Genomic DNA, 19,146 nt, shown 5'->3' on the forward strand with positions numbered 1-19,146 from the left:
GCTCAAATGCCTAAAGGAGTTGAGTCCCCTTTGTGGAATTAAAAAACCACGAAGTTTTGGAGAGTCATTGAATCTCCAAGGGGAAGAGAAGTATATGCTTTGCAAAGGATGTCATTTTCTGAGCTGACTTAATGCAGGATGTGGTTAGTGCTTTAAAATGGTCATTCTTCCAAGCCTGAGGCTAGCCCTTATCTCTGTTTCTGTTTCTGTTTTCATCCCAAGAAAAACACCAACGCTGTTCTTAATCTTACATCTTTGCTGGCAGTTTCCCAAGCAACAACGCCATCAGCAAGGACTTAAGCTATACGGTTGTGACTCTAGTAACAGGACAGCGGGGTGCAGTGGGGTGGGTATTCAGGACAGGACTTTCAGAATCACTTGGGGGAAGACCTTAATACCCAAAGGAAAAACACAGCCTGGCCCACCCATCCCCGCTGGCAGCTGCTTCAGTGAATTACTATTACCAGTGAGAGCCCATTATTCTCCTCCGGGCGGTGGGCTGAGAAACCCTGCGGCGCAGGGCATCTCCACCCTCAGCCTGCCTGTTTTGTGAAGTTTGCTTGATCTTCCCAGAGATACATCTTAGCATGCCCCTGCTGTTTCCATTCAGGAGGCACTCTTCCAGTGCCTGCTCCATGCAAGGCTTTGTCTGGTTGATATTAATACATTAGGCAAGCATCTTCCCCTTTTTATGGAGACTTTGTAGCAGTTGTATACACACTGCTACAAAGTTATTGAGAGCATCAGTATTGGAGTCATTCCTACAGGCCCAAGTGCAAATCCTGGCCCTGCTTCTTATTAGCCATGTGACCTTGAGTCATTAATTCACCTTTTTGAACCTTCGCTTCTTCATCTGTAAGATGGAGATGATGGTGCCTACCTCACTAGGTTATTGATTACAAATGCAAAACAGTTAGCATCCAGTATGACATATACTGTCATTCAGTTATTCACTCAGTGCTACTGAGACCTGCTACAGTCAGGCAGAGGGTGCATAGGAGGAAATGAAGCAGATATGATCCCTGTCTTCATGGAACTTGCTATCTCCTGCGGGGAAGAGAGGCGGTACACACACTCTTACAGGCTGAGGAAATGCTGTAAAAGTAATGAGCAGGCTCAGTGATGGAAGACAGTAATTCACCCAAGCAGTAAACATGGGGACCTCCTCTTCCCACCCTGTGAGTAAGACACAGCTTACATTCTGATTTAGGTCATCAGGAAGCCTTCTCTGGTGATAGTATTTAAACCGACACTTAAAAGTTTGAGAAGGAGCCAACCATGCCAAGGGGCAAATGCAGAGAGAACTTTCCAGGCAGAGGAAGAAAATGTGTGTCTTTGAATCAGTGAAGTATGGCGTAACTTGCCCTATTAGTAACAATTCAAATTCAAAGCCAGTCAGTGATACCCAAGCTGCTTCCACAGTGCTGCTCTGCTGTGGGTTGTATGTTGAGGTTTCTCTTATTCCTCTGCCTAACCATTCACCCCTCAAGGGCAGGGCCTCTTTTGTTCTTTGTTTCTGTTCCAGTCTCAATGTGACCAGCACATAGTAGGCTCTTAATAAAGGGTTTCTCTGTATTTCTGACTCAGACACGTACTCTCCCCTGCTCTGTGAGGGCTGGCCCAGCCGTGTGGCAGGGAAGCCTGCGTCAGCGGCCGCTGCCTCTGATAACTGAAGCGGGCCATCTGTTCTGAGTGAGCTTTGAGAGATGGGAGATCAGGAAACATATTCTAATGGAAAGTGAAAAATGCAGCTTTCATCTGAGCTACCCCAAACCTTTCTTCTGAGGTTGACCTGTATCCCAGCTGCCTACTTGACCTCTCCATTTAGAAGCAACAGAACTTGAGCTCACCTCGCCTTTCGATTTTCCTCCTCCATTGTTCCTGTCTCATTAAGCAGCACCTGCATCTATTCAGCTGCTAAGCCTGAACCCAAGCAGTTCTTTCTCATACCTCTCCTCATCTCCCCAATACCGACTCTTTCAGCAATTTAGGCCATTTCATCTTCAAAACAGGTAATGAATCCTTTCACTTCTCTGCCACCATCATGGGGCCACCTCACTTTCCTCCTCTCACGGGGACATGTGCCATGGCTTCCTAAAGGGTCTGCATACTTCTCCCTCACGCTTCAAGTCCCTTCTCCGCCCAGCAGCCAGAGTGACCTTTATAAAACATGACTTGTATCATGCCACTTTCCTGCTTAAAACATTTTGATGGCTCCCTGCTACCCTTAGTACAAAATGGAAAATCCCTAACATGACGCCTGTGCGGCACAGCCCGTCTTGGCCCTGCTCTGCCGTGCTCGCGCTGCCCTGCCTCCGCTCCCGAAGCACGGCGTGCTCCCCGCCTCTGGGTCTGCACTCGTGGAAACACTCTCTGTGTTCATAGCTCACTCCTACTCTTCCTTTATGTCTCCTTTTCGAGGTTTCCTTCCTAGCACTTGTTGCAATTGGTAGTCACCCCTTTATTTGGGTGTTACCTAATTCAGGTCTTGCCGCAGTTGACCAGAAGCCCCATGAAGGCAAGAAAACACGTATTTTGTCCCTGTGTGTCTCCACCCAGTACCTAACCAGTGCTTGGCATGTTGTTAGGACTCGGTAAATATTTATCTGGTTAATGAGTTTCTAAAATGTTACTCTTTTAAAATGCTGACCCCATCACCAAGTACCTGGTTTCCAGCCTTTCCTGTCTCCTGAAGCTATGCCCTCTTTCCCTTCAGGTCTTGGATGTGCTGGATCTGTGTGTGGAAGTTCTGCAGTCCCAGAAAGACCAGCTCCTTCCCTTGGCTCACCGGGCCTGGCCTGCACTCGTACGCCGACTCACAGATGATGACCCTCTGGCAGTGCTCAGAGCCTTTAAGGTCCTGCCCTGGTGGCCCACTACCATCGTGGGGCGGAGGGGAGGGAGCGCAGAGTTCACCAGTGATTTGGGGGACCGGTTCTCTTTTTATTTGATTTGCAGTGTAATATACCTTGAAGAAAGCCTTGCAGAAAAATAAGAAAGACACAAAGAAGAAAGTAAAAGTCAGTTTCCCTTCTGAATTTGAAGTAGGGTGAACTAGTGGATCAAAGGGCCACCAGTATCTATTGAGCACCGACTTTGTGCCCCGTGGTGTGCTTGGCATTTCCCCACACGTGAGCTCATCTCCTTATAACAACCTTGCAAGGCGGATGTCATTATCCCCGTTTTTGACAAAGGAGGAAACAGGCTCAGAGAAGCTAAGGAGTTTCCTCAAAATCACACAGCTAGTAAGTGATAGAACCCAAACCTGTGAGTTCATGCCCTAGTTCTTTGCACTGAGCAAGAGTCAAAGGGAAGGGACCTAAGTTCTAGTAATGGGCATCCTATGCCCAGCCAGCAACCTCAGACAAAGCCCATGACCTCCCATCTTCAGGTTGGGCTTAGGAACGCCTGCTCCGCCTTTCTCATAGCGTTGTTGTCAAGGACAAAATGGGACTGTTTGGCGAAATACTTTGAAAAATTAAAAGCCCTGCATATATGTAAGGTATTTTTCTCCCTGACTTAGTCTGGCTTATATTAACACACATATTTTAGCTTATTTATTTATATTCTTCCTTGTTCTAAAAAGCACTTAAGGCAACCTACAGAGATACATTTACCATGGCAAGCTGATATAAATTAGAAGTAGGTAAGCAAGATGAGGCGAGAGAAAAGATGTGTAGGGATATAAAAATGAGGCCAGGAATGCAACTAAGATACTTGGCAAAGGTAATTTGGTTTTCTGTCAGATTCTTCAGCATATACCACACACTTATATTTAAAACATAAAATTGTTAATATTTTTTTCAAAAGCACAACACAAAATGATTGTGTGTGTGTGTGTGTGTGGAGAGAGCACAAGAGAAAAAGAACGGGAAAGGGAGGGGGAGGGAGTTCTTGCTAAATTTTATTCAGGTGTGCTGCTTTTCTTTATGAAAATTAATAGGTTATCTGGAATGACAGCAAGCGTAAGAAAATGAAAAAAATATAAAGGTGTATGCACTGTAACTGAGGCGGCTTTTCCACTCCCGGACACATTATGACGCCCGAGGCCTGCAAGGCCTTGTGCAGCCCAGCGGAGGGACCTGAAATAAGCACCCTCTTCTCTGCGAAGTCGGCACACACTCTGCGCTGGTTATGCCTTGCTTACCAATTTTTAAAGAAATTCCTGTTATCCTGTATTCTCAGTCCTGTGCAGCGGGGCAAAACGCTTCAATATGTTCTGCTAGAGAAAGTTTAAAATGAGACATGCAAAGAAACTGCCTGTTGTGAAAGATGGAATGAGGGTGATGTATATAAGAGACTGTGCGGTGGAACAGGAGGATCTCCGACTCGGCTCCGACCAGTGCGGGCTCCGCTCTTACCCAGCCGAGGGACCTTTGCCGACCGCTGCCCCCACCCCGTGCCTGCCCGTGGCGGCAGCCCTGCCCTGGCATCTGTGGTTGCTGAGCTAGTTAGAGCTAAAACACAAGCCTTTCCTCAAGGGATATTAGGGAGATTCAAGAGATGATCTGTGTGAGCTGCTTTAAGGTCTTCTTTTTTAACAACAAAGGGAGGAAAATCGAGGGATTAATCATATTCATCCAACCAAGATTTCTTGGCGTTATTCTCCATGTAATCTGTATTTATGGATAGAAGCAGCTGTACCTTGGGAGCAGAGACCTCCAAATTCATAACTGTCAGAATCACAAACCATGGGCAAGGAATTAACAGCAGTAATTTTATTTTATTTTTTTTCCCAAGCAGAGGCCTAGATGAAATTGAATTACCAAGCATTCTTTAGCTCTCTTGCTGCCTTAGCGATGTTCAGTCACCAGCTCAGGGGCTGTTTCTGCAGGTTCTGCGTACCCTGGGAGACAAGTGTGGCGATTTTCTCCGCAGCCGGTTCTGCAAAGATGTCCTGCCAAAGCTGGTCGGCTCCTTAGTCACGCAGGCTCCCATCAGTGCCCGGGCTGGGCCAATTTACTCCCACACACTGGCCTTCAAGTTGCAGCTGGCTGTCTTGCAGGGCCTGGGCCCCCTCTGCGAGAGACTGGACCTAGGTGGGTACCAGGCAGCGTCACCTGGACAAGCAGGCGGCGTTGTCTCACGCTGACCGTCGCGCTGTCCGCTGAACCGTGCTTCCCTCGCCTCCCTTCCTGCGCACATCCTTCAGCCTTCCCTGGACCTCATTTAGCCACTTACCCCGGTGTGTTTTTTGACTTGTGGGGTGGAGTAAAGAGGCCACAGCATCTTGCCTAGCTCTTCCAGTTTCACCACACAGTAGTTGGTTACCCCTTGTCCCAAGTCAAGTCTGAGGGCCAGCGCTTATTTTATTTTCCCTCTCTGCAGGTGAGGGTGACCTGAATAAAGTGGCTGACGCCTGCTTGATTTACCTCAGTGCCAAACAGCCTGTGAAATTACAAGAGGCTGCCAGGAGGTACGTCTGCTTGGTCATCCGCATCTCTTTACGTTTGTCCTAAATTATAGATGATTTGCTCATGGCAAGCAGAGTTGAGGCATGTCTGCGCTTTCCTCTCTGTCTTCTTGCTAGGTGAAGGTAATTTCTTTAACTGCACCACCTCTAGAGATGGTATTTTTACTAGACGCATTTCTCTTTGCAAGTCACCTTGCCCTCTGCTGCAACGTCAGCAGCAATGCCAAAGTGGCAAAAGATAGAAGGGTGGTGTTCTGGAGAGGACGGAGCGCTGATGCTGGGCCCCGCTTGTCTGGTGACCAGGTGACCCCGGCACCTCTCTGGGCCCCGGCTCCCTCATCTACAAAGTGAAAGCATTGGGTTCCTGATCTTGCATATCTTGACGCCAGGGAGCATCTTAATGGGCATCAGGTGCCATGAACTCTCACAAATTATATGCAAAGTTGGGTGTGTGCAAGCAGACACACGCATGCCTTTCTCTAGACAGAACTCTTACTGTTCGTCCAATTATAATAGGAGTCTGTGAACCAAGACATGTTAAGAACCACTAGGTTAATGGCTTAAAGGGCCTTTTTTGACTCTGAAATGATGTGATTCTCATTTCCAAGAGTCTTGCTTATTTGCGAATAGCTGTACCACCTCTAATGGAAGAAGCTATGTCTGGTTCCTTGAGTCCTAAAGGTTTTTTCTCAAAGCTAAAACTCTGAGCACAGCAGCATTCCCCGACTTGGGATCCAAAATGCAGCCTGGCCCCCTTTCTCCAGCTCTCCCTTTAGCTGGGAGCAGCCTGCGCCCTAGAACTGACATTCCCTGGACGTCCGCTGCCGGAGCAAAAGCTTGCCTGTGTGGCCTGGCGCTGTGTCCCTGCAGCTCCACGTTCAGGAGCAAAGAAACAGTCCCTCCCCTCGTTAGGCTTCCTGGAACCGTGTGGAGGGAGAAATCTCATTCCCTGGGGGCAGAGAGCCTGCTCTGACTGTGGAATGAGGAAAGCCGACTTGTGCCCTTATAAACCTTGCACTCCTGGGACTGATGGAAATATCTTTTTGAATTGATTTATTGTCCTGTGCAATTTTTTGCTCCTGATGTTCCCAGTTTCCTTTTTTCTTTCTGTCTCTTTCCCATCACATCCCCCGGGCGCAGAATCAGTCTTGGTTCCTCCAGCACAGAGTGCATCCTAACCAGCTTCTTATCCCCAGACCTTCTTACTCCTTAGAGAACCGGCTTGGGCTGAAAGTGGCCTTCCCTGGGCAGTGTCCTTGAAGCTAATTGTATATGATTTAAAGTACAAGTCAAGAACATAATGAGTTCATCTTGAAGTAAATTCTTTTGTGTGCCTGGTACAACCGAGCTGCAGAGATCTGATTTTCACTGTCCTTGCCCCATTCTCCTTCTACGCCCACCTGTATTTGTCCTTTGAGTTTAGACCCAACAAACAAGCCAGTATTTGCAATTCATTATCTTTCCATTTTCTTTTTCTCTTTCCTTTTTTTTTTTTTTTTTTTTTTGCCACCAAAACCAATTAAACCCAGAATTAGGCCTTGCTGAATCTTGAGCTGGTGGTATTCAAGGTGCCTGGGAGGAGGAAAATGCAGCCAGGCCACTTGACTGCAGGGCCTTTGTTTGCTCCCTGGCATTCCATGCGGGGTTGAGTCAGATGACCTCCCTCTCGCTGGGCTGGGAGGGGAGGAAGTGCAAGGTTGATTGCTTCACCAACACATCATCTGCACACTTATTTTGAAGTCAGGAGAGAACACGTCAGTGTTGTCCTTGATCCGGAGCTGATTTGGCATCTTGATTCAAAAATTAATAAGCTCTCTAAATGGGAGAGGAAGCTCGAGACAATGGGAAACCTGGTCTCTTTGTGAGCCTCGTCACCAAGTGGAGAGAGGGAGATGGGTGGGCCGATTAGCGCTGCAGCAGTCCTACCTGCAGGGGCTGATGAACAAGGGCAGCAAGGGCCCGCACCATCCATTCAGTCGTTTGTCTTTAATGCTTCTCTTTCCTTCATACCCCGCATCCATTCCGGAAGTGAGACCTGTCTGCCTAACTCAGAAAATCTGTCCTCAAACTGTCTGCTTATCCTCGCCTCCCGGTCAGGCCAGGCCATCCTCATCTCTTACCCAACGGCTGCACAGGCCTCCTTGCCGGCCCCCTGCTTCCGCGCCTGCCCGTCGGTATTCCCCGCGCAGCAGTCAGTGGCGCATCCCCTCTCACCATAGGAGAGAAGGCCATTGTGCTTGTTGCCAGGGCCTCAGGGGGAACCCTCTAGCCAGAGGGTTACAAAAACTCCAGCACCAGCTTAGTACTCAGAAGAACCTGTAACTCCAGAGCTGCCCAGAGAACTCTGGCTCCCTCCGAGGTAGTAAGTTCCCACACTGGGCAGATGACCAGCTTGCTTTGCAAGGGGCCCCCCTGTCTGACAGGGCTGATGAGGAAACTGTGAGGGCCAGTGGCTGCTCTGAAACGGGATGGGTGAGCCCCAGCGCCTGTACATCTGCGAGTGGGTTGTTGGGACCCCCGAGGGGCAGCCGCCCTGGAGTTGGAATGGAGACAAATTCGGCAGCTCCATAAAAATTGCTCTTTGTGTGCATTACACATGGGTGTTTCCTTCCTTCTGTTTGCTTTTCCCGGCTCCAAAGAATGACCAAGCCTGTGTTTGCTTTTTTAATTTGTCACATTAAATATAGCCTTGGTGGCAGGCTTTTACATCCAGGCCGTAAACTCTAGAAATGGAAATTGATCAGGGGGTGGTTGATATAACCGAGGCCATAAATGCTGAGAACGGAGGTGCCATTCCAGTTTAATGCTTTTATCTAGTGACTGTGCCTCGTAAGGAGGGGCATAAATCTTGCAACTTGGGGGTGGGGTGGGGGTAGGGGGTAGGGTATAATCTTGCTGCATGTCACCACCAGGTGTCACTGTTAACTGGCTATGCAAGAAAAATACCAGCTCCCCCAAAGTGAATCTAGTTAAATAACTTCAGTAGATAACACATGAGAAAATCATATTTGGGGTCAGGAGGAGGGCTGAGCATACCACAAGCTGTAAATAAGGTAGTGTATCCCTGAGGGTAAGCATCGGATTACAGAATAACAGGTCATATCAGCTACGCCCCCATCTCATCCTTGGCAGAGGCAAATTTAACTGATTTAAATTCCCAAGTGGCCTCGAAAGCCTCTGAGGTATCTCCCAGCATGCAGTGGGCCTCCACTGTTCTGTGCCTTTCTGGCCATGGAGCTTTTCCTTCCCAAACATGAAAGGAATTTAAGATGCGAGCACACACCCCAAATTTCTGTGTTTTTCTTTCAAGCAAATACATGCTCAGCCTGGTCCAACTCAGTTCCATTAAAACCATATTCCCTGGGCCTATCTGAGTGGCTTCTGAGGCTCCCTATCTTTTGCAGGAAGGTCTTAAATCATCCAATGAGTCTTCTGCCCTGGGGCTATGAAGAACAAACAGGGCAATACCTATTTTTAAAAGATGGAGTCTGTGCCCAACAAGACTCACGTTGAGGAACAATGTTTTTAGGCCACTCAGTCGTCACCACTAGTCCTACCTCCACCTGCCAGCCCCAGAGTCCATGTGTGGATGCAGAGAGAGAGCAGGCAGTGACCAGCTAGTCACCCTGTGATGGTGCAGGTCTTGGATCCTACAGCCCTTGGGGGTGGTGTGTGTGTGCGCGCGCGCGTGCGCATGCGTGTGTTTGTGGGGGGGGCAGCAGGATGTACCCTTCCAGTGTCCTCTGCCTAGACATTGTATACGAGGGCAAAGTGCACCAGGCTTGGAGTTGGACAAATCTAGGTTCAAATCTTACTGGTTCTGTGACCTTGAACAGATGGCTCAGTTGCCTCGTTTCCATCCTCTGTAAACATGGGGTGGTGATAACATCTTCCTCCCAGAGTCATTGTGCAGATGAATTGCATTAATATCTGCGGGAGTCTGCTCAGCGCCCATGGATCAGCCGAGGAGCTGCTGTGTGTCAGGCACTGAAAATAGCGGGCAGCAGGGCAGGAGGCCTCTGCCCTCACGGGGCCTGTGTTTCAGATGTGTATTTTTATGTGTACACACACCTGTGTGGGATACAGAAACTTAACAGATATATGATGTATTATGTATATGTCATACATATGCATGTACACTTGGGCATGGTTTGGGGGTTTTTTTGTTGTTGTTGCTTCATCTGTACTGAAATCAGAACAGTTTTTCACCTCAGAATGATCTTTTCACGTTACTTGTGCCGCCTGCCTCTACTGCCCGTTGGTTTGAGAAGTCACCACCAGGCTGCAGGTCCATTCACTGACTGACTTCCCGCTTTCTTTCTAGCAGTAGGATCCCAGCCCATCAAAGAACCAGCCGGTGCCTTCAAAACCCTGGGCGAACACAGGCTGGCACAGGCGCGTTCGTTTCATCCCTGTCAGAGTCCCAGCGCCTCTCTCTACCCGCACCTGAGCCTATTATATTGGAATGGATCAGGAGTCACAGAGGTGATCCGTTAGTTCAGCTGAGCTTGAAATTAGTAGCTCATCTCCTTAAATGGTGTGGGCAGTTGGTTTGAGCTTGGGCTGCAAAGCTGCTTCCCCCTTGAATCACACCCAGCGTGGAAATGAAGGCACTCCTAATATTTTTCCTTTTGACGTTTGATTAATGGTTGACAAATCCAGACCCAAGTAGTTAGCTTTCCCATTATCCATCTTTTGACAGGCATTGCTGCTTTTCTTTTCCAGCCTCATTGTTCTAAAAATACACTCAGATCTGAAGCCGTTTGCTGTGCATATATAGGCATGATTTCCTGGTGTCAAAGATAAGAGACATCTGCCGTGCAGATTACAAACAAAGTGGGTTGCTAGGTTTCAGATCTGAAGACAGGAACCTCAGTGCTACTTAAAGCAAGTGCTGCCCATCCTTTCCCTGCTTCCTCAGTGTTGTCATGTGATTGATAATCTGCCAGGGTAGACCATTTTACCACCAAGTGGGAAAGGCACGTCTGGGATGTACATGTACATACCGTGCTGGCTCGGGGACCAGGATGCTCCTGGTAAGCTGGACCACCTGCACAAAGTGGATTTCAGATATCAGAAGCCTGGGCAGACCACGTCATCACTCTGCAGGGTCTGTTGTCTGTCCTGAACACCTCAGCGGCCAGAGGGAATGTGATGGTCTCAGTACCTAGTGAAGAAGCCAGGAAAATGGCCTCTATTGTCTTATTACATGTGTATTTATTTAAAAGACTTGTGGAGGTGAGCCAGGGACTGTGTTGAAAGCTGAAAGATTTCAAAGATGAAAACCACGTTAGAGTTGGCCTCACATTGCTGCTCAGTTGCAGTGTGACTATGGGCAAATTAACTTACTTCTCAAAGTCCTGGTTTCCTCATCTACAAGACTAGAATAAGTGTATCCATTATTTTTCTCCTAATACAGCTATTACAAGGATTTAGTAAAGTCATATAGATTATTCTTTAGCACAAAATATCAGCACAGTGAAAAGTCAAAAAGTAGTAGTAATCATTACTTAAACTCCCTCCTTATTCCCAAACAGACCTAGGGCATCTTACAAATTCAGTGTACGCAACAAGAAAGGAAGTGAACAAATTTCGTAAAAGGAAAAATAAGAAGAAAACTAGGTGAACCCAGGGTTGAGGTTAATACGTAAAATGCAGGCTTCAAGCTCTACACCCTGGCAAGAGATGAGCCTTCAGGGCGGCTCTGGGCTTCCTAACAGAAAGAGCAAAGAGGGAAACACATCTAATATGCAATTCTGGTCATTACTGGAATAAGAAAAGAAAGCTTTTCAGAAAGAAGCATCACTTTCCTTGGTTCTGAACCCTAAGAAAATTTCTCCACGGGTCGTCTTAGAAGAACACTGGGTATTGTTGTGACTAATATCCCTAACACCCTTGCAGTAAATACAGAAGTACATTTCCTAGAGCTGTTTCTTACAACATCCATCAGCGGAGGCTGCTGGCTTAGTGCCAGAGCGTGGGTTCCAGGAAAACAATCCAGGGGGAGGGGGGCAAAATAAGTAGGCTGCTACGAAGATGTCTTTATCTTCAACAGTATGAATCTTCCAGGGAGGAGCAGGAAACACTGCATGTGGCCTGAGAGCCAGCCAGCGGGGGGCGAGGCCCCAGCCAGCTGCCTTGGTGCTTGACGCGGGGCCACTTTGGAAAATCTACGCCCAGCAGCATCATCATGGTTGTGGGATCTAGGCCTGCGGGAGGCCTGGAGGCAGGAGAGCTGTCCAGATGGAAGGGGCTGCTTTTTAATCCCGCCCCAGTGGGATTTAAAACCCTTCTAGGCTCTGTTTTATTTTTGAATTGCCTGTAACAGATTGGTCCTCTCAGTGCCGTATCTTTTTAAATATGCACAAAGCAATGGAGTCATTCCGCTGCATTTATGATACTTTGTCTTGAGGTACTTTAGGGGCACGATTAGCATCATAAGCTTCTACTGGTATTGATGGTTTTAAATCCTGTCCCCATGGCACTTAAATATTTTTAATATCAGCCTCTGTACGAGTGTGTGTGTGTTGGCGTTAGACTGATAGATGAATGGTCTTGAACAGGATGTAGTTAAGTCTAACGAGAATGCGTAAGTTGCAAAGGTAATTGGTAGTATTTATTTAGAGAGTAAATTGTTGCTTCAAGTCATAATCCTCCATTTTCAGCATTTAGAAACAAAAAACGACCTCCGTGCACGGGAAGATAGCTAAATTGAATAGCAAGAAAGGACAGGCTTGAAATACTGGTTAACCAATGAACCAAGACCCATTAGAGTAAATTACTGAGTATAGAAACATCGGCCCACTGCTTGCTGGCTAGGACACGTCGACAGTGCAAGCATCCATTTGTTTAAAAGGAAACACACAGCCTCATTTGTAGCATCAGCATATGTGGAGTCACAGGAAAAGAGATGGCCAGAGAAGAGAAGAGCGTGGAGGCTGTTCTGCCAGCGAGGGAATAACAGGGAAGCGAAAATAACTTTGTGACTCTGCTTGCTTTCCAACAAGTGAGTTGATTTTCCATTTGCATTTAGTCATGCCCACGTAGAGACGGTCTGTATCATGTTCCTAAGGAGACATCCCTGAATAACTGCCTTAGAAGCCCTAAATAAATAAATAAACAAACAGATCACAAAGCCACAAGTTCTTCATCACTGGCATTTACACAGACAGCTCATGAGAGCATTTTATACATCCAGAAAGAGACAAGAAGCAGCAGATCCCTCAAGCAAGTAATTGACAGAGAAAGAATAGCCTGTCACCCAGGAGAGCTGGAAGCTCTGAATTTTGGTTACAGTTTATTTAGCTTTACTGGGTCTTGATTGGCTGGTGGCTTTCTAGAGCTCCCTGTGAGCAGATGCCGTCTAGACTGAGATGGTGAGGACACACTGTGATGTATGCGTTTGCAGCAGACAGCGTTTCTGCTTTTGCCACATTTGGGGGGCAGAGCCTGCGATCCAGTGCCCATGCTCGTGAACTGCTGTAGACTGTTGGAGCTGGAAGGGGCCCTAGAACTCACCTGATGCCCCCCTCTTTAGAGAGAAGAAAGAAACTCGCCTTGTCCCCTCCTTCCAGGCTCCCCCCACCCCCACATGTGACTGCTGGCGCGGCCTCCCCACATCGCACCCGGGCCTCTGCGCAGTGTGCCCTCCCTAGCAGACAGGGAGCTGTGAGGCCAGAGTCTGTCCGTCCACCCGTCCTGGTGCTCCACACACCTGGCACAGTGCCCGGGTGGGCCAGGTGCGAGGAAACGTGTGAACCACGAGAAATGGGAGCCAAACTCAGCTGACCAGGTTCTGGTAGCACGTTTCCCGCCTCCGCAGGCCACGCCGCCCCCAGCTTTGTCACCCGGAGCACCCTGATATTGATCATGAAGGAATGAGCCGCTTCGGTTGGTTTGGCGCCTAGAGTTTATTAGGTACTTACTGATACCCGTCAATCGTAGATAGGGCTGAAATGCAGGGAAATGGCTGCCTGCATGAAGTGAAATTCAATAAAACCGCATTTTAAGTGAAAAATCAGTATAAACACCAGGCTTCTTTGCCATGGAAACAGAGGTTGCTTAGAAACTGCCTAACGGCGAGTTCTAAATTTTTTAAAGTCAAGTTATCATTTAAGCTACACGGCCCTACAGGTTATTGAGAGATAATCACTCGCCTCAGGACACTGGGAGGCGTGGGGCACAGCTGAGTGCCTCCCCGGACTCTGGGGGCCGGGTAATCTCTTGATAACTGTGCTCCCTGAAGCCACTGATTTGGGCCTGGGGGAAGGAGAAAGAAATTTTTGTTCAGAAGTTAAATCGTGTACATATATATATTTTAAAGTGTTTCTCCTTGGGTATGAAAAAAGATGGAGCTGGCCATTTGGCATGTTCAACAGCCATCTCTGCCATGTCTCAAGATGTATTAGGAACATTATCCAGGCAGTTACTGCGATCACTTCAAAGCAGAAGTCCTGTCTTTGTCTTCTGCCTTCTGGTTATGCAGAAAAGGCTTTCGAGGTCTTCTGCTCTCCTATCTCCAGGAGACCCAGAGTGGGCAGGAACTGGGCCTGGGACCAAGTGGTACCAGGGTTTGGAGCAAAGCTGGGCCACTGAGCACTCAGACGAGGCCTGGGTCTCAGGCTCAGCTCCCAGGAGCTAACGGTGAACAAGGATCCAGGTTCGGAATTTGTCGGTGTTCAGCAAAAGCACAGCTACACCTGGTTGCAGGTCACGGTATTTGCTCCTGATGCTGGGCTTGCAGGAGTCAAGGAGTATTGCATTCATTTCTTCCTTAAATAGTGGGCAAAATTAAAACTCAGTTGGCTGAGAATTGGGACCCCCACCAAGTCTGTATGAAGGAAAGTCTGAGTGAGACAAAAGACAAATGTTTTGCCCTTTTCAGAGTGTCTGAGAATTTTCCATGGCATGGCAGAGTGTTAGGGTTGGTAGTGATAATTATTCTTCAGACATACACACACCCTTTTTTCTGGAAGGAACAGTGTTTTCATTATACACTTCAAAGTGTTTTTCCTGCACCTCATCTCCTTAGACTAGCCTTGCAACAAACCTGTGAGAAGAGCTGGGCGGGTGTGATTATCTTCCTTTAGGAAAAAGAGGAAGAAATGGGTTTAGGGAGGCAAAATAATTTGTTCTGAGCCCCAGAGGTGGGAGAAGGAACTTCATCGCTGCCTGTCATCCTGCGGACTCTATGCCTTTAAGAGCTAAGAAATGAGACCCAAAATAATTCTTTCAAGAGTTTGGCTTTTGCTTAATAAAAGGTGAACTTCGTACCCGTTTTTACTTTGCTTCCCTGTTAGCATTTTATTTAGAGATCTCACAGGGCAAAGAGAGTGGCTTTTTCTGCCAAGGAATATAGCATCCCATTTAGCATGTTAAAAAGGGCTCAGAAAATGCACGTTGCAACGTCTACATGCCATGTGTAAGTCAGAGCAGAGCTGTGACTGAACTGAGCCGTGGCACCACTTGGCTGTGTTACCCAGATCAGAATATCCCTGGAAGCAGAGTGCCGTGCTGCGGCCTGAGAAATCGTTCCAGTTGAAGGAGGGGGAAAATCAAATGAAACCATTTGCATTCTAACAGTCTTTGGCACCAGGGAGAACTGTCAACTGTGTCACGTTTAAGTAGAAATCTGCTTCCCATTTTGGGTGTGTTTTTTCTTAATTTCCCTTGCCACTCTAATTATCAAAGTTATTTTTGTTTTTAAACAAAAATTGTTTCCCACACAGGCCCCATCTCCTTTCTGCGGTGAAGTGGAAACAGTGAATTGGAATATTCTAATCACTTCTACCGCTGAGGTTATAAACACAAGATTATCCTAAGTAAAGAAAACTTAAATTGTTTAGGCACAAAACAGGCCAGAAAATTTTTCAGAGTGCTCCCCTCCACCTTATGAATATTAAACCCCAGGAAAAACGCAAAAGTGCACAGGCCTTTCAGATTAACATAATTAAAAACCAGAATGTAGCTTTGTTTAGCAAGCATTTAAGTTCCTATTTGATGCCCAGCTATGCAGGAGAGGCTCCTGGGAATGGTTCTTAAGGATAGAAGTGGGGTCCGTCGAACAGATTCTGTTGCCTCCATTAGCTGGGAGATGGGGGGTCACATGGGAGGCACTGTGCAGGGCTGGTCTGTGTTTCCTCGTTTACACATCTGCAAAACCCTGAATGAAATACATCTGTGTTTTTAGTGTCTTTTTCAAGATTTTATTTTTTGTTTTTAGAGGGGAAGGGAGGGAGAAAGAGAGGAAGAGAAACATTGATGTGTGAGAGATACTTTGATCAGTTGCCTCTCACACACCCTCAGTGGGGAACCTGGCCCACAGCCCAGGCATGTGCCCTGACTGGGAATCAAACCAGCGACCTTTCAGTTCAGGCCGGTGCTCAGTCCACTGAGCCACACCAGCCAGGGCCATCTGCATTTTTAGAAATGAGAGAACAGACCAAGAGAAGTTGAAAAATCTTCCACAACCACTTAGCGAGTGATGTCAGCGGTCATGTGAATCCTGTTAGTAAGGTTCCTTAGTCCTTGGTGGTAAGCAGTTGAGTTCTCCTTCTGATCCTCTTACAGAAAGTAAACATTCCAGAGAGGGATGCCATCTTCAGTCACTAGTGTGCACCCTAAGATGTCACTTATTCAGTATGAGAACCTGTTCAACTCGTACTGGTTGAGAGTTTGCCAGGTGCCATGCTAGGTGGCTGGGATGCCGCAGGCACGGCCCCTGCCACGGGAGCTTGCGTCGTGAGGGAGGGAGATGGCCCATAGACAGGTAGTTGATAAGTGCCGGAAACAGTGTCCTGAAAAACCAAAAAGGGGCGACCCTAGATGCAATGTCCCGGGATGACCGAGAGCACTGCCCAGCTAGGGAAGGGCATCGTCCTTCCTGGGGCTGAAAAGCCAGACTCTGGGTCAGTGAGTCGGCCCAGTGTATCAGGCTGACATTTGGACTGCCCAGCGCAGTGACCCTGCGCACAAGGCCGACCATTCAGAAACGGGATGTGAGGAGTCCCAGGCAGGAGGCGAGGCTGTGGTCCCACAGTTCAGGCCAAGGTAGCCTCACGTGTGGCGGGTCTGTGCTGTCAGGTGGCCCGGGCTCTCCGGCTGTGGTGGTATCGTGTGTGGCACGTCAGTGCCCTGCCCCTGCCAAGGTCACGGGACAGGCCTCAGCCAGTCCCATCCCGGGAGAATGACAATCTGATCCCTGTACAAGCATGTCCAAACCACCCAGAATCCATGGCTCCCCGTGGCCAGGAAGGGTCAGCTCCAGAGCGGCAGTGAGCTGGAGCCCGAGCTGGGGGCCTGCTTTGGGGCTGGCCCTGCGAGCTGAGTGGAGCCTGTTGGGAAGGGTGAGCTGGTCAATTTTCTTCCTTCTGAAAGCTCCTGCTTTACATCCAGAACTTAACCAGTTTCTTTGCCAAGATCTTGTTTGGCATCAACATTGTTCTGCTCAGACTAATTAATTTTTCTGTATGTCAAGGGATATGAAATTCTTTCCCTCTATTTCCTTTAGGTGTTGGGACCATCCAAATGGCCCTATGAACTAAGTGAGTTTGTTCTGCTATTCAAGTGATTTGATGGTTTAGCAGTTTTTTCCTCAAACAGCCCAGTAAGAAGCCTCTTGGGCGGAACACTGGGAGGTTGCCCTGCCTGTGGGCCCCCCCCATCCCCCCTCACTGCTGTCCTTCTCTCCACAGGGTTTTCCTCCACCTGATGAAGGTAGACCCGGACTCCACCTGGTTCCTCCTGCACGAACTTTACTGCCCTGAGCAGTTCATACCCCCCCATCCCTCCCTGTACCCGGTGCATCTGCGCGGGGCCCCAGGGCAGCAGAACCCGTACACGGCCAGTGTGCTCCTCCTGCTCCGGGAGCTGCAGGGAGCTGCGCCGGGCCCCCCTCCCCTGCCCGTGGGCAGGAGCTGACCGCACTGGGCCAGCCAAAGGCGGTGGCAGCCGCAGAGAAGACTGCGAAGGTGGATTAGACAGCCGATCGATTTATAAATTGATCGATCACACAACTGCTTAGAAATTGGATTGAAGGAAAGTAGCTGACTGTTATTTACATTTCATACCTGGTGTTTTCAGATGACATTGTCTGGGAGCTCTTAAGGGCTTAACTCCTTAGCTTACTATCTCTGAGGCCCCAGCTGCCTCACAGAGCAAACGCCCGCCCTCCCGCCGCCCCTCCCACACACACACACCAGAGAGCTTAAGGGCACGGCGGGCGGAGGCCTGTGCTGCGCACCGAGGGCCCGAGGACCACGGGGCGGCATCGCTTCCAGGCGTCCTCAGAACACAGCTCAGCATCGCAGACACGCCTCCCTCGCCTCGAATAATGAAGTGGAACTAACTCTTTGCACTTCACCTGTTCTTGGAAGAGAATGAAATAAAGACACTTCTTGGATGAAAAGAATGATCAAGAGTTCAGTTTGAAGTTTTTTATATAAATTGGGTGATTTTTTAAAAAATGAGTGTATGTTCTTGAATGGACAATCCTGAACCATGAGATAAAAATCCAAGCCGCACAAAACAAACAATGAAAGGTCAGTCTCCCATTCCCCAGACTTCTGGGTTTTCTCCCCCAAAGCTAGCACTTGTGACAACATTTTGGATTTCTTTTAAGCAGGAGGCTAATTATTGTAGCTTTTGACTGGGCACTAGTATCCTGATGCCCCAGGTGTGCACAGCGCACCTGCCAGCCAGGGCCCGGCCTTGCCTCATCCTGCGCGCCTGCCCATTGTTTTCATGCAAATCCCAAATGTCATATCCAAACCTTTTTTTTTTTCTTCAAACATCCAAGCACAATAGCATTATCTCACCTAAAAATTTAACAATGGTCCTTTAAGACTGTGTTCAGTCAGTACATACACACATAAGGTATGTACATTGCTATTATCAGTATGTCCCTTACTACAGCAGTCCCCAGCCCTGTTACCACCAGGGACTGGTTTTGTGGAAGACAGTTTTTCCGAAGACCGAGGTGAGGGGGATTGTTTCTGGGTGATTCAAGTGCGTTACATTCAAGCTCGCCTCCTACTGTGCCGGTTCCGAACAGGCCCAGACCGGTACTGGTCCGTGGCCCGGGAGTTGGGGACCCCTGCCTTCATACATCTCTCTTCTTGTATAGATTCCCCCTCCCCTTTTCCCTGCAAGTTGTGCCGGGAGGAAGCGCCGCCCTTTGCCCTCCAGCCGCTGTCCTCACAGTCTGCACTACCCACCACACCCCTGCAGGGGTCGCTGCACAGCTGTCGCCTGTGTTTCCTACGAGTGGGGAGACAGAACAGGAGGCTTGATCAGGTTGGGCTTTCTTGTTTTTGTTTTTTGGCACCGCCTCTCCACAGGTGGTGTCGTTTACGTCCATCGGATGGCATATAACGTCTAATCTCTTCCTGTGCCGGGGCAGCGCTCGGTGGTTCTCGCCTCGGTCCGCTCAGCGGGGCCGCGCCAGGCCCCCCACGCCGGCTGGCTTTTAGCCTGAGCGTTCGTGTCGGGGAGCCTTCCCGTCACCCACCATGCCATAACCTTGAAGGAGTTCCTGTAAAAAAGCCAGGATAAATATTTCTAGCTGGGTGATTTAACACATATAGATTATGTAAATTTAGGTACACACAGTGCCGAAGGGTCCCAGGAATGAAGAATGCTCCCGCACCAGATGCGTGGGAGGCACTACTGTCCAACTCACTTCTCCAGTAGCTTACGTCTTCCCCAAGATCTAAAAACCCCAGAAGGTGGTTGGC

General features: G+C 48.5%; 1 protein-coding gene across 1 annotated transcript in view; it reads left to right on the plus strand.

Annotated features, from left to right (window-relative positions):
• Positions 1–17,822, plus strand: part of TTI1 (TELO2 interacting protein 1) — a 47,008-nt gene extending 29,186 nt beyond the window's left edge. The window contains exons 5-8 of the mRNA XM_054573770.1: positions 2,717–2,857; positions 4,835–5,039; positions 5,329–5,416; positions 17,107–17,822. Coding sequence (XP_054429745.1) covers positions 2,717–2,857; positions 4,835–5,039; positions 5,329–5,416; positions 17,107–17,332 — 660 coding nt within the window. The 3' untranslated portion in view covers positions 17,333–17,822. The remainder of the gene's footprint in view (positions 1–2,716; positions 2,858–4,834; positions 5,040–5,328; positions 5,417–17,106) is intronic.
• Positions 17,823–19,146: the final 1,324 nt, after the last annotated feature.

Source organism: Pteronotus mesoamericanus, unplaced genomic scaffold (assembly GCF_021234165.1).
Source record: "Pteronotus mesoamericanus isolate MK-2021 breed Mesoamerican mustached bat unplaced genomic scaffold, CSHL_Meso_final contig_25, whole genome shotgun sequence".
NCBI classification, from domain to species: Eukaryota; Metazoa; Chordata; class Mammalia; order Chiroptera; family Mormoopidae; genus Pteronotus; species Pteronotus mesoamericanus.